Source organism: Coenobita brevimanus, chromosome 83 (genome assembly GCF_032717465.1).
Source record: "Coenobita brevimanus isolate Jiangsu-jjx chromosome 83, ASM3271746v2, whole genome shotgun sequence".
Classification (NCBI taxonomy): Eukaryota; Metazoa; Arthropoda; class Malacostraca; order Decapoda; family Coenobitidae; genus Coenobita; species Coenobita brevimanus.
The window spans coordinates 1,222,775-1,237,500 of NC_137036.1; the positions used below are offsets into that span (position 1 = coordinate 1,222,775).

At 43.2% G+C, this 14,726-nt stretch overlaps 1 protein-coding gene across 2 annotated transcripts in view; it reads left to right on the forward strand.

The window, feature by feature from the left end:
• Positions 1–7,201: 7,201 nt before the first annotated feature.
• Positions 7,202–14,726, forward strand: part of LOC145409769 (uncharacterized) — a 265,348-nt gene continuing 257,823 nt past the window's right edge. For both annotated transcript variants that reach the window (XM_080280070.1, XM_080280069.1), the window contains exons 1-4: positions 7,202–7,247; positions 10,255–10,577; positions 12,871–13,103; positions 13,463–13,636. In XM_080280070.1, the coding sequence (XP_080136196.1) occupies position 7,247; positions 10,255–10,577; positions 12,871–13,103; positions 13,463–13,636 (731 nt within the window). In that variant the 5' untranslated portion in view covers positions 7,202–7,246. The remainder of the gene's footprint in view (positions 7,248–10,254; positions 10,578–12,870; positions 13,104–13,462; positions 13,637–14,726) is intronic.

Consider the following 14,726-nt stretch of genomic DNA (forward strand, 5'->3'; position numbering starts at 1 on the left):
CACTGGTGGCTGATCCGGAGAAGTGACGGGAGACAGTTGGTAGAGGAGTTTGGAATGGTGTGTGAAAGGAAGAAATGGAGAGTAAATGAGAATAAGAGTAAAGTGTTGAAGTGTGCGAGGTTGGTAGATGGTAGGAGGATGAATGTAGTTCTGAATGGTGAGTTAGTTGAGGAGGTAGAGTGTTAAGTATTTAGGGTAACATGTTGCTGTGGATGGAAGAATAGATGCAGAGGTGCAGTTTAGAAAGAATGAAGTAGGAAAGGTGCTGGGAGGAATGAAAAGTGTTTAGATGTCGTTCACTCAGAATGGACGTAAAGAAACGGCTGTATGAGGGTGTAGTGATACCCACTGCATTATATGGGGCTGAAACATGGAATATGGGTGTAGCAGAGAGGAAAAGTTTGACTGTAATGGAGATGAGGTGTCTGAGGAGTATGTGTGGAGTGGCGCGTATGGATCAAGTGAGAAAATGAAGTGCGAAGATCTGGTGTTATACGAGAGATGGCTGAACGAGTTGAACAGAGGGTGTTGGGATAGTTTGGGCTTATGGAGAGAATGGATGAAGAACGACTGGTGAAAAAGAATGGATCTGATGTGAGAGGTGTAAGGCTGAGAGGAAGACCACGAACAGGATGGATGGACAGTGTGATGAAAGCGCTGGATGCGAGAGGGATGTCTATTGAACATGGAAGAGTAGCTGTGATAGGAGTGAATGAATAAATGGTGACGCGGCCCCGACGGGATATTTTCCCGTATTTGGTCTAGTGATCAGGTCAGGTGCAGGTAAGGGGATGGGTTTGTCGGGCCCTGCTGCGGATGTCACAGATTGCAATGCGCAGTTGTGAGGGTCTGTCCCTTCTCCCCTTGGGGCTAAGTACAAGTAAATGTGTGTGTGTGTGTGTGTACTTACCTAATTGTATCTTTACAGGAATGAGTCAAGCTCGTACTGTCCCGTGTCTTTAAACCATATTTATCGTACATATCCTTAAATTTGTGAATTGTTTTGGCACACACTATTTCATTCGGTAGTGCACTCCATTGATCAATTGCTCTGTTTGGGAAACTGAATTTCCTTACGTCTTTATCACCTCTCTTCTTCTGCAATTTTTTGCAGTGTCCTCTTGCTGATGCTTCTCCATATGTTAAGTAATCATTTATGTCTATTTTCTCCTTTCCTGATATGCATTTATATAGCATTATCATGTCACCTCTTTTCCTTCTCTCCTGTAGTGTTGGTAGATTCAGTTTATTTAGTCTTTCTTCGTAGCTTAGGTCCCTTAAGCTTGGTATCCATCTTGTAGCGGCCCTTTGAACTTTTTCAATCTTGTCTACGTGCTTTTTGAGATGAGGACTCCAGACTACTGATGCATATTCCAGGGTTGGTCTAATGAATGATCTTATTATCCTTCTTAGCATGTCTTCATTTATGTATGTGAATGCTATTCTCATATTTGCAAGCAGTGTATACATGTTCCGTACCTTCTCGCTGATGTGGTCAGCCGGAGATAATCTATTATTGATAATCACACCTAGGTCTTTCTCTCTTTCTGATGTGTATAGGGTTTTATTTCCTAACTTATAATCCCAATCAGGTCTTTTTCCACTTTTACCAAACTTGATTACATGACACTTGTCCACATTGAATTCCATTTGCCATGTACTACTCCATTCATGAAGTTTATTTAATTCTTCTTGCAGCTCTTTACAAGAGTCTGTGTTAGTAATTCTCCTTTGTATTTTTGCATCATCTGCAAACATATTCAGATAGCTCTCATTTCCAGCGTTACTGTTTATATCATTTATATACACTAAAAACATGATTGGTGCCAGCACTGAACCCTGTGGTACTCCACTAGTCACTTCTTTCCATGATGAGTAGTTTCCTCTTAGTACTGTCCTCATTTCTCTTTTTATGAGAAAGTCTTGCATCCAACAAAACAGTTTGCCTCGAATTCCTCCTTGATGGTACAGCTTCCATAAAAGTCTTTGGTGTGGTACTGTGTCAAAAGCTTTCTTGAAATCTAAATAGATACTGTCCACCCATCCTTCCCTTTCCTGTACTGTGTTTGTTACTCTGTCATAGTAGCTCAACAAATTAGTAACACATGATTTTCCTTTTCTGAAACCAAACTGTCTTTCTGTTATCATACTGTGTTCTTCTAGATGATTTACCCAAGCTTTTCTTATAAGTTTTTCTAATACCTTGCTTACAACACTGGTCAGTGATACTGGTCGGTAGTTGAGTGGATTTTGTCTATTTCCTTTCTTGAATAAGGGGACTATATTTGCTTTTTTCCAAATATCAGGTAGTTTCCCTTGACTCAAAGATTTCTTGAAAATTAAAAATAATGGTTTACATAACTCCTTTGCACATTCTCGTAATACCCAACATGAAATTTCATCAGGGCCACTTGCTTTTCCTCTGTCTAATCTACTTAACTCCTCCTGTATTACTTTTTCTGCTATTTGTATATCTGGTAGTATGTGTGGACATGCGTGTTCCACATAGTCCCACTCAAAATTTTTTTCTTCTGTAAAAACTAATTGGAAATTCTTATTTAGTGCTTCACAAATATCTTTCTCTTGCGTATAAGTGATTCCCTCGTCCGTAATGGATTGTATTATATCTTTTACTTTAGTTTTGCTTCTGATATAGCTGTAAAACAGCTTTGGTTGATCACTACTTTTATTTATTATATCCTCCTCAAACTGTTTTTGGGCTTCCCTCCTTATTCTTGTATAGTCGTTTCTTGCCTGTTTGTAATTATTATACGTCCTTTCACTATTGTGTCTTCTGTATCTATTCCACAACAAATCTTTTTTTTTTTTTTTTTTTTACATTCTGTATTGAACCATTTCTGTATTTTCTTATCTGCTTCTTTGTGCTGTGGGATGTACTTCTGGACTCCTATTTCATAAAATTCACAAAATTTTTTATATACAGCATTTAAATCTTGTCCTCTAAGCTCATTTTCCCAATCAACTTCTAAGAAATACTTCTTTAGGTCTTGATCATTTCCCTTTTTATAGTTTAGGCTCTTTTTGTAACTATCATTGCTGTTTACTATGTCATATGCTATCCTGAAGTTATAATTTAGTACTGCATGATCGCTTTTGCCGAGTGGAGGGTGATATATTAAACTGTCAGTATCATTTTCTTGCCTTGTAAATATTAGATCTAGCACTGAAGGTACATCAAGTCCTCTTTTTCCGTGTGTGTGTGTGTGTGTGTGTGTGTGTGTGTGTGTGTCAGTAAATTGGGAGTGTGCTGTCCTGTCTCGGTTACTTCCCTTCTTTTGGGCAAAGCAGCCTATAGGTACACTATATTGTTACCGTATATACCATGTAATAACCACACCTTATTAACCTATTTCAATTTGTATTTCACCACTTGCTAAAGGTGTATGCCGAGACTCACCACCTTAAGCTGTGTATGTACTTCGTATACTTCCAGAACAAAACTTCTTAAGCTCGGGTAAATGCTGCTGTGACATGCTTCTATACTGCCTGATGCTACTTCTCTCTCCTGTATGCAATGTATCTTATAAACTCCATTTCATTTTATAATTTGTACTATAGCTATAATATTTGCGGGCGTGAAGCAGTCGGTGGTTTGCTGAAGGAGATGTTACGTGGTAAGACCCACCACCTTCTTTGTTGTATAAGTACTCTGTATACCTTTACAACAATATATAGTAATCAATCAATCAACTTCCAATCAAATACAACAGGCCCGTGTTTTCGTCGCATCTTTTCCCGAGTTAACACACAAATGATCATGTTATTCTTTATGTTATTCTTGCAATATAGGTCGATATTAAAAATGGCTACATATCATGAAAGAAAATAAATCACAAAGGAAAGAGGTATTAATAAGCTTCCTATTATTACGAGAATATCGCGCCAATGAAAAACATTGCTAGATGTAGCGAAGAAAGCGCTTAGTTGACAACTATACAATACTTGTGCTGTCCTCTTTCGGACGCCAAACTAAACTTTATCAGCAACCGTTTCTCAAGTTTTTGCCATGTATGATTAAATTTACAAGTTTTACTGATGTTTGATGGCAGAAAAGGCATATGAGACATCAACATGTCCCTTTGCTTGCAGTAGCCTATCATATTTTCAACTAATGAAGAAGTTTTTTTCCCACACCAAGAGCGACGCCAAACATTTAAATTCAAAACAATCATTGCGGTAGAAATGGGCCTATTATCTTCTTTAGGACGATGTAGTTTTTGATCGACTGCATTCTTCATTGTTGTAAAAGAAGATGGGTTGGGTCTTGCCACACACTTGAAGAAAATAGAGAAACAGCTACAGCAGAGCGACAACGATTCTGCCGCTCTGCAGAAAATATTTGTCTACAGTTTTTCGATGTAACATTTTGTCCCATCCTTCGGCTGTCAGATGTGTAATATTCAAAGATTTAGCTTTATACGTTTTCGAGATCAGAGAGCTAGACTGCTCTGTGGTGCGTCTTTTTTTCCTGCTCTCTAATTAGCATTCCAGAAGACTTCATTCAACATAGAAAAGGCCTTTCATACAGGATAACTAATGAATGCTGTCTAGTATCCCATCAGTTCAAAACCTTGACATAAACCTTTACATAGTGTGGTGAAAAACACAGGATAATCCGAATGTAACGTTATGTGCTGAGGAAGGTTCAGTCTGGTGGTGTGGGTGTGGGTGTGGGACTAGGAAGTGAATAAATGATGCAGGATGGCACTGATAACCCTCACTGAGCCGTCCCCGCAACACATTAGGGCTCGTATTCTCGTCACTTAAGGAAGTGCCCTAACACGTCATCCTTAGTGATTTATTTCTGGACATGGGTGGTATAATTTTATTCCATGCCCGGCCCGACCGTAAAGATTTTGAGAATTAAGCTTATATCTCAGCAACCACATGCCCGATCACTGCGTGGTTTGCACCATATGATGGCCAATTCTTTAAGACTGGTTTTTGACAGGTCTCATCACACCCCGGCGGTGCATGCGGCACGTGACACGCGCCAAATGCACCATGTCGAAAATCTTCAAAAGAGAACCACAAGCCAGGCAGTTTGTGGTGAAGACATGACACTTGGTAGGTAGATAGCCATCAGTATACTGTAGGCAGCCTCGGGGTGTAAACTTGGTAGGTAGATAGCCATCAGTATACTGTAGGCAGCCTCGGGGTGTAAGGCCACACTTCAATGCCTAATTCGGATTTAAATAGCCTCGCTCGCACCTCTCCGACAAAAGCATTTTACTGGTAAAGTACATTATTTATGTAGATTATAGTGATATCGGATGAATTTGCGAAACACAGAAGAGGACAGTATAGAGCAATAAGTAATGTAAATCGCTTAGGAAAAGATGTTCGCTACTGCCTACTTTTCATTATGTTCTTGCCGCCACCAAACTATTTTACTAGGTACAGTAGAGATCTGTAGAGCACATATTGTGCACCACACAACCTCCACACTTCGCTCTGTACATACTGTGCACCAATCAACTTCCACACTGCACTGTACGCACTGTGCACCACTCAACATCCACACTTTGCAATACACATACTGTGCACCACACAACATCCACACTGCACTGTACATACTGTACACCACACAACCTACACACTTTGCACCCGGCACCAGCACGTGACCCCAGCACCCTGCTAAAAACCACTAAGCAACACAATGAGGGTGGAGAGTGCCAGACCCAATCAGACGCAGAATAAACCTGCAAGCCACACTACGAGGCAGTCAGTGGTGCGCCTTGCAACTACCTACAACCAGGGGTGCTGGTACCCAGTCACACACGACCCAGCTCGTGTGCACAAGGCACCAGGGCCTGGCTTGGGCGGCAGGTGCATAGCGCCTGAGGCGTTCCCTGTGGCACTCAGGTCCACTTCTTACCCGGACCAACACACCACTATGGCACACTGGTCCTGACCCCGACGAAACAACAGCTCTCCCTCCTGCCCTCACCTACTGGGCCAGGAACACACACACACACACACACACACACACACACACACACACAGCACTTACTATCACTTACGCACCTAGGACTATCTACACTCACTGACTGCCGAGAACACCCCCTGCTACGTAATCGTAGTCATGTGTTACTCATGTACCTTGTTCCAGCGCAAGTATTCTGTAATTTTACCCTGTGAACTAATTGTAAATGTATGATACTGTGATAGTGATTATCAGTATACTCCTCACTCTCCCAGGTTATCATTGCCATTATGAGTATTGCATATAAGTCCACCTTGGCAAAACAGCTCACTACATACCTGACCCGCTACACAATTTTTTTTTTTTTTATAGCAAGCAGCGCTCGAGACTCATTCGCTAGAGATCTTTTCGAACTGGAGGGGTTAGATGTGGCCTTCCTGCAATAATAGATTTATTTGAGGTACGATGGTAGGGTTTAGTGGGTTACGACGCTCCAACCGGGCGTCTGTATGTGGGTTCCATCTGGAGGTTGATTGGGGTTTATTGCTCACGTGATGCCACTCAGCCTCAGGGGTTAGTCTGTTCAAGGTCCACTGAGTACGGTGGACCTTGAGTCTGTCTACCTGTCTCTAGCCAGATGCCACAATCCCGTAAGGGGTGGCCGTTTGTCTCACAGTAGTGGTTTTATGGGAAAGGCACTAATCCTCTGCCAACCCACTTGTTGACATGTAGGGAACACTATGGGTTGGTTATATGGTTACCACCCAACGTTATAAATGGTTTCCTGGCTTACAGGAAACCATTAGGCTTGCCACTCAATAATAAGCCACCTGAAAAGGAAAGATGAGTAATAAAAAGTGACAGAAAAGATGGGAGAAATAGGAAGAGAGGAGGACAGACAGAAAAAGTGATAAAGGTGAAGGATGAAGTAGGTAGCACTACATCATGTGAGTGGATGATGGTCGTCAACACCCATCTGGTTAAATGCTGGGATTGAGTAGCCTATCCCAGGGCCCCTTCACTCCTGTTTAGGTGGAGCAAAACGGGATTAGGTGATGATGGTAATTATGACAAAGAGCCCCTCCCTGTAAAACAATTAACTCTAAACCCTTGGCCACCCCGTTTGGGATACATGGCGTCTGGCAATGTATGTATGTAGGTACTGTTTTTTATCCCTGGTACAACATTTGTCCTTGTTGGGTACGATCAGCAGTACGCGTCAGCATGACGTCAGCAAAGTAAGACAGCCAGCGTTCCCACTTATCCTGCTGCCGCTGTCCCTTCACCACCACCCCAAGCAGTAAGTGGTGCAATTAACTGTTTCTCTTTGGTTTTTAAATTATCACCTATCAATCAAGAATGTGATGGAATAATAAGAATAATCCCAAGCAAATCATTCAGAATATTATCATACATTATAAATACGTTCCCGTCCTTACAATAGTTCGTCAGAATTAACGTACACTGATGTATATAATATTAAAGCCATCAATGCGACTACTTAATACAACTAAGGCTATTTAGATGTATATGTACTCTGTATACTTCAATAAGCAAGTCAATCAATCAAAACATTTTAGTATTACGTACCGTACCGTAGAAAACATACCGACCTAAGTTGTCAAAGAAAACTGAATTATATGGGTAACGATAGTAAAAAGCAGCGAGCTCAATTTCAACATTTTAATTGGCACTATCGTATTTATATGATTTATACGTTGGTGAGTGGGGTGTGCCTGCAGAAGTGGATGAGAATGGCAGTGTGTTAGTGGACATTTGTGCCGGGAGGGGGTTGGTGATAGCCAATACCCATTTCAGGCACAAAATGATCCACAGGTAGGCTATAGGCCTACGTGGCGAGGAATGAGAAGGGTGGGTGGTGAACTGAATGAACGGAAGGCAATGATTATATGTGTGGATGATAGAATGAGGTGTGTAATGAATGCAAGAACACATAGAGGTTGGGGGAGTGGACTGATGATCACCACTTGGTGGTGGTGAAAGTCAAAGTTGAATTGAAGTGAAGGAATAGAGGAAGGGAAGGACAGGAGAAACTAGTTCATACAAGGAGGGTGGAAAGGTCACAAGAGGATGGAAAAGAGGCAGAATACAAGAGAGAAGTAGAGGAGCGATTGGGTAAATATGACTTGGAGCAGATGGGGGACGTGGAAGGTGTGTGCAAACACAGAAGAAATCTGTGCAGCATGTGAGGTGGTGTATGGGGTGAGGAGAAGACGAAAGGGGGGCAGAGAACAGCATGGTGGAATGAAGAGGTGAGACAGGCTGTGGCGCAAAAGAAGAAAGCATATAGTGAGTGGATGAGAAACAGGAGCGTGGAAGAAGCTGAGAGACAGAAGAGCGTGTTATATGTAGAGAGGAAGAGAGAGGTGAAAAGATTAGTAAGAAAGAGTAAGAAGAGAGTGGACGAGGAATTTGGAAGGAAGTTGAGTGTAAAGTGGAGGGAATGTAGGAAAATGTTCTGGAAAGAGGTAAAGAGAGTTAGACAGGGTGCCAAAGAAGTTATTTGGGGAGTGAAAGATAAAAATGGTAGATTACTATTGGAGACGGGAGAAAAAGTGAACAGATGGAGAGAACACTTTAAGGTATTGTTGAACATAAAGAATGGAAGTAATGCGAGTATAAGTGGCTGGGATATGGCTGGGAGAAGGAGGGAAGTGAGCAGAGAGGAAGAAATCAGTAGGATGGAAGTTGTGGAAGCAATGAATAAAGTTAACATGGGGAAAGCCCCAGGAACTGGAGTGTGTGGTGAGATGCTGATGGCAGGAAGGAAGGAATAATGAAAAAAAAAAAAAAAAAACTAGCACCAAGCCAAAAGATGGCTAAACAGCACTACGATAAAAGGAAGCGGGGTAAATAATTATATTAAACGCGTGACATGAAGTGCAGTAAGAAAAGTGATAATATTGGAAAAAGACACAGTGCGAGAGTCACCTAGGAAATCAGTAAGTTGTGGGGACCGACGGAGTGAGGAAAGGAAGGGGAACGCTGCAAGACGTTGTTGGAATGTAGACTGGCAATCAAGATGATGATGGATAGTCATAGGGCAAGCATAGTGCGAGCAGGTGTGCTGAGGGTCATGACGCATCAAATGACTGAGCTAGGCGGGTATGACCTGAGCGAAGACGAGCAGGGATTGTTTCCCATCGACGATTGGGGTGGGTTGATGTGTGCCGGGGAAGAACAGAGGGTTTAACTCTATGAAGTTTGTTGTGAACCTGTTGGTGCCATGAGGACTGCCAACGATCACGGAAGAGGCGGGTTAGGAGAGGGAAACAATCAAAAGCCGGCATGAAGCAGAGGCAGGACCTAGAGGAGGAAGCAGCAAAGCGCACCAACGAGTCAGCCTGTTCATGACCTGTAATACCAATATGGCCAGGAACCCAGCGGCAGCGAACCAACTTTTTCTTAACACAAAGACGGAACAGCCACTCCTGAATATGGGTGACTTGAGGATGAGAAGATGGCGTGGTGTGTAACGAAGTGAGCACACCGAGAGAATCGGAAAATGTAACAAAGGTGGAAGAAGCGAACCTCAGAAGACATTTCAGAGCAAAAAGAATAGCATACAGCTCTGCAGTAAGACACTGGCAATGGAGGGAAGTGTACTGAGGAGTCTGGGAACACAACGGCAAACCCAACACCATGACAAAATTAAGAGCCGTCAGTAAAGATATGCGTAGCAGAAGAGTGACAGGACATAGGTTAGAGAAAAAGGAAGCGAAGGATATCTGAGGGAAGGAAAGACTTTGAACAAGGGAGAAAAGAAGGGCAGACCACAGCAGGAGGCAGAAGCCAGGATGGGAAAGAAACTGGACGTAGTGGAAGAATAGGAGGAATGGTACCAGGAGTCTGAAAGGTAGGTGAGAAGATCGCCTGTGGAGCATCCCTGACGGAACCCATACTGACGATCAGAAGGAAGGTTGTGATAGGAAAGATGCTTTAAAAATTTTCTATTAAGAACTGACTCGCAAACTTTTGAGATACAGGATGTTAAAACAATTGGACGATAGTTGGAGGGTTGGGAATGGTCACCCTTCTTTGGGACTGGCTGAATGAGAGCAAACTTCCTGCAAGAAGGAAAGGTACAAGTGGACAGACTAGTGTTGTTGACAGACTTTGATTCTCATTTACCTATCTATCTAAAGTGTTGTGGTTAAATCAACATAAGGTATATATTAATTTCCTTTATTTTTGGCCTTTGACTCGTGTAGTGGATAGGCAGATATTTTTCATTATTATTTATTCATGTATTTATTCATTTATCATTCTACTTTATTTACGTGCAGTGTGTGACGTCAGCATCAGGGAGAGAGACATCCAAGCGGCTCTGACGAAGGACAAGGGCGGCCAGGCAGTGTTGACATCCTGGACCTCTGAAAGTACCACCTCAAAATTCGACGGTCACACTTCAACGATCAGGAACATCAGGGCCAAGTACCACCTTCAAGGACGACGTGGAGGAGGAGAACTGGGAGGACTTGGAGAACAGGGAGAACTTGGAGAACAGAATGAAGTGTGTTATGTGGTTAAATATAATACGCCGCGTGGTGCTGACGCTGATGAATTTTACCACCTGATCTTTGTCAACGAGTGCAACTTCTACACAAAGGTTGGGTGATTTAATGCTGTATAACCAACACTCCTTATCTATCTGTCTGTCTGTCTATCAATGTGCCTATCTATCTATCTATCTATCTATCTATCTAGCACTTCTACACAAAGGTTAGGTGGCTTAACGCTGTATTGCCAACATTCCTTATCTATCTGTCTATCTATCTGTCTCTGTTTATTTGTCTATCTGTCTCCATCTGTCTATCTGTCTGTCTATGTTACTATATCTGTGTCTGTCTATCTATCTGTCTGTCTCCATCTGTCTCTCCGTCTATGTAACTATATATATGTATGTATCTATCTATCTGTCTGTCTGTTAATGTGCCTATCTATCTATGTATCTATCTATCTATCTATCTAGCAGCTTCTACACAATGGCTCGGTGGCTTAACGTTGTATTGCCAACATTCCTTATCTATCTATCTATCTATATGTCTATCTATCTGTCTGTTTATGTATCTGTCAGTCTATATCTTTCTCCAACTGTCTGTGTGTCTGCCAATATCTATATCTATCTGTCCAACTATCTACCTATCTGTGTCTATCTGTCAATGTGCCTACTGTCTATGTAACTATATCTATCTATCTAGCAGTGATAAGAAACAGGGAAGTGAGCATGGAAGTGAAAAAGTTACTACATGACAGTATTGTGATACCAACTCTAACGTACGGAAGTGAAGCTTGGACGTTGTTGGAAGGACACAAGTCAAGAGTGAGAGCAGTGGAAATGAGTTATTTAAGAGGAGCCTGTGGAGTCACATGGAGAGACAGGCTGACGAATGAGGATATAAAGGAACGTTGTGGTGTGGATGTGGATGTGATAGGAAGCGTTATGAGGAACACACTGAGGTGGTTTGGCCATGTGGAGAGGATGGAGGGTGAGAGACTGACGAGGAGAATGTATGTGAGTGAGATGGAGGAGGAGGCACAGGATGAGATGGTGGGATGGAGTGGAGAGGTATAGGTATGCGCTGGGGGGAGGGCAGCGAAATGGCGGGGGACAGTGTGACATGGAGGCGATTTGTTTCTAACCACCCCTTTACGGGCGTCTGGCTAGATAGATGGACAGATAGATAATATTACATCTTCAAATATAGTCACAGAAAATAATACACGAAATATTTCGAGTTTCGTGTGAAGAATATTAACATACGGCGAAACACTGTGAAACATCATATATTTACTGATGCCTGTTTCAGATAGTTTCGATTTTACCCCTATGTATTCGTTCAGACTGTGGGAAACTCTCTCTCTCTCTCTCTCTCTCTCTCTCTCTCCGTTATGTATTCGTTCAGACTGGGATGATTCTCTCTCTCTCTCTCTCTCTCTCTCCGTTATGTATTCGTTCAGACTGGGATGATTCTCTCTCTCTCTCTCTCTCTCTCTCTCTCTCTCTCTCCGTTATGTATTCGTTCAGACTGGGATGATTCTCTCTCTCTCTCTCTCTCTCTCTCTCTCTCTCTCTGCATTCGTTCAGACTTTGGGATAACTCTCTCTCTCTCTCTCTCTCTCTCTCTCTCTCTCTGCGCTATGCATTCGTTCAGACTTTGGGATAACTCTCTCTCTCTCTCTCTCTCTCTCTCTCTCTTTGCGCTATGCATTCGTTCAGACTTTGGGATAACTCTCTCTCTCTCTCTCTTTGCGCTATGCATTCGTTCAGACTTTGGGATAACTCTCTCTCTCTCTCTCTCTCTCTCTCTCTCTCTCTGTACACTTGCGGACATAGGAAGCAAGTACTCCGGGGTTGACTGTCTGCAAAAATTGGCCCATTTCTTGTGGACAGGTTACAGTCAGGGAGCTGGGATGGGGTGAGGGGAGGGGGGAGACAGTGGGGGTGAGGGAGGGGGTAGAGGAGGAGGGAGGGAAGGGAGAAGCAGCAGCGGTAGTAGTAGTAGAAGCCTACAGTAGTTGCAACCCCACGCTTAACTAAACGTGAACCCAGTGGACTGCAGGCTGAAGCTACCCTCATTCTGCAGTCCACCATGCTCCTTCTGAGGGATAGGGAGAGAGCTAGGGCAGTTCCAGCACCCAGTTATATCAGTGCCACCACGTGAAGGCGTCCCAACCCTACCAAATCTCACAGTACACATTTGGGGGATAAGGAGAGAGCTAAGGTAGTTTCAGCACCGTTATATCAGTGTCACCACGTGAAGGCGTCCCAACCCTACCAAAACTCAGTGCACATTTGGGGGATAGGGAGAGAACTAGGGCAGTTTCAGCACCGTTATATCGGTGCCACCACGTGAAGGCGCCCCAACCCTACCAAAACTCACAGTCCACATTCCCCACAGGTCCTTCCCTCACTGAATGAAGTCCTGAGGCAGATAGGAGAGAGGCCCCTGTGTTTCCCCACGTGCTTCCATCATTCCTTGGAGAGAGGGAAGGAGTTCATCTTCCTCGAGAACCTACGCGTGTGTGGCTATAGGATGGAGGACCGCGCTGTGGGGGTCGGTGCAGCACAGGCGTCCTTGGTGATGCGTGAGTTGGCCAGACTACACGCCGCCTCCTACCTCCTACAAGCCAGGTGATTTTAATGTATTCTAGTGCCCTGGAGTTTTTTCGTAACGGATGTGCCTCACCGATTTAGTGTTAAAATATACTATGTAAAATTAACTGATGATGGTAGTAGTAGTAGTAGTAGCAGTTATTGTTGATGACGACGACGATGATGACAATAATAATGATGATAATGATGACAATAATGATGACGATGAGAATAATGACAATAATGATGACGATGACAATAATAACGGCAATAATGATGATGACAATGACGATGATGATGAAAATAATGACGATAATAATAATAAGAATGACGAAGATGACGACACCGAATTCACCTTTTCTGCTCTGCTACTTTGTTTACCTCCACGCTCCCTCCAGGCTGCCTCACGACCTGCTGGAGGAGTTTCCCTTCCTCAAAACGGAGTGGACCAAAGAATTTAATTTGGGTTCGGACTGGCCAGGGTTCGTCCGTGGCTTTTTAAACACACAGACCCTCATGTTTGAAAAAATGGGCGGTTGTGAGAAGGTGGTGGCGTGGATACGAAAGATCAGGTACGTTAGATTTAAATTTATACTCTCTCTCTCTCTCTCTTACATGTGGTAGGTGGTGGCGAACATCATCCACTCACTTGATGTAGTGCTGCCTACTTCTTCCTTCACCTGTATCGTTCTTTTTCTGTGTCTGCCCTCCTCTCTTCCTATTTCTCACCATCATCCACTCGCTTGATGTAGTGCTGCCTACTTCTTCCTTCACCTTTATCATTCTTTTTCTGTGTCTGCCCTCCTCTCTTCCTATTTCTCACCATCATCCACTCACTTGATGTAGTGCTGCCTACTTCTTCCTTCACCTGTATCGTTCTTTTTCTGTGTCTGCCCTCCTCTCTTCCTATATCTCACCATCATCCACTCGCTTGATGTAGTGCTGCCTACTTCTTCCTTCACCTGTATCGTTCTTTTTCTGTGTCTGCCCTCCTCTCTTCCTATATCTCACCATCATCCACTCACTTGATGTAGTGCTACTCACCTCTTCCTTCACCTTTATCATTCTTTTTCTGTGCCTGTCCTCCTCTCTTCCTATTTCTCCCATCTTTCCTGTCACTTTTTATTGCTCTTCTTTCCTTTTCAGGTGGCTTTACATTGAGTGACAAGCCTAATGGTTTCCTGTAAGCCAGGAAACCATTTATAACGCTGGGTGGTAACCATATAACCAACCCATACGTGTTCCCTACGTGTCAACAAGTGGGTTGGTGGAGGGTTAGTGCCCCTCCCCGTAAAACAACTAACTCAAAGACAAACGGCCACCCCTTATGGGTTATGGCGTCTGGCAATAGATAGTTAGATAGACTGATTTTCAACGGTCATTACTTGTGGGTTTGTAGCAACTGTAATCTCACGCTTCTATGCACTTTAACCCAGTAGACTGCAGGCTGAAGTTCCCCCCCATCCTGCAGTCCACCATGGTCCTTTCAGGAGATAGAAAGGGAGTTGAGGGACGTGTGTATAACCAGGCAGCGCACCCGACCAGCTATATCAGTGTTACCGCGTGAAGGCCTCCCTCTACCACCTAACCTTTCATAAACCTACTTATTGAGTTTTAATTATTTGTATTGATCTATATTTTGTAACAGAAGATGAACAGTAA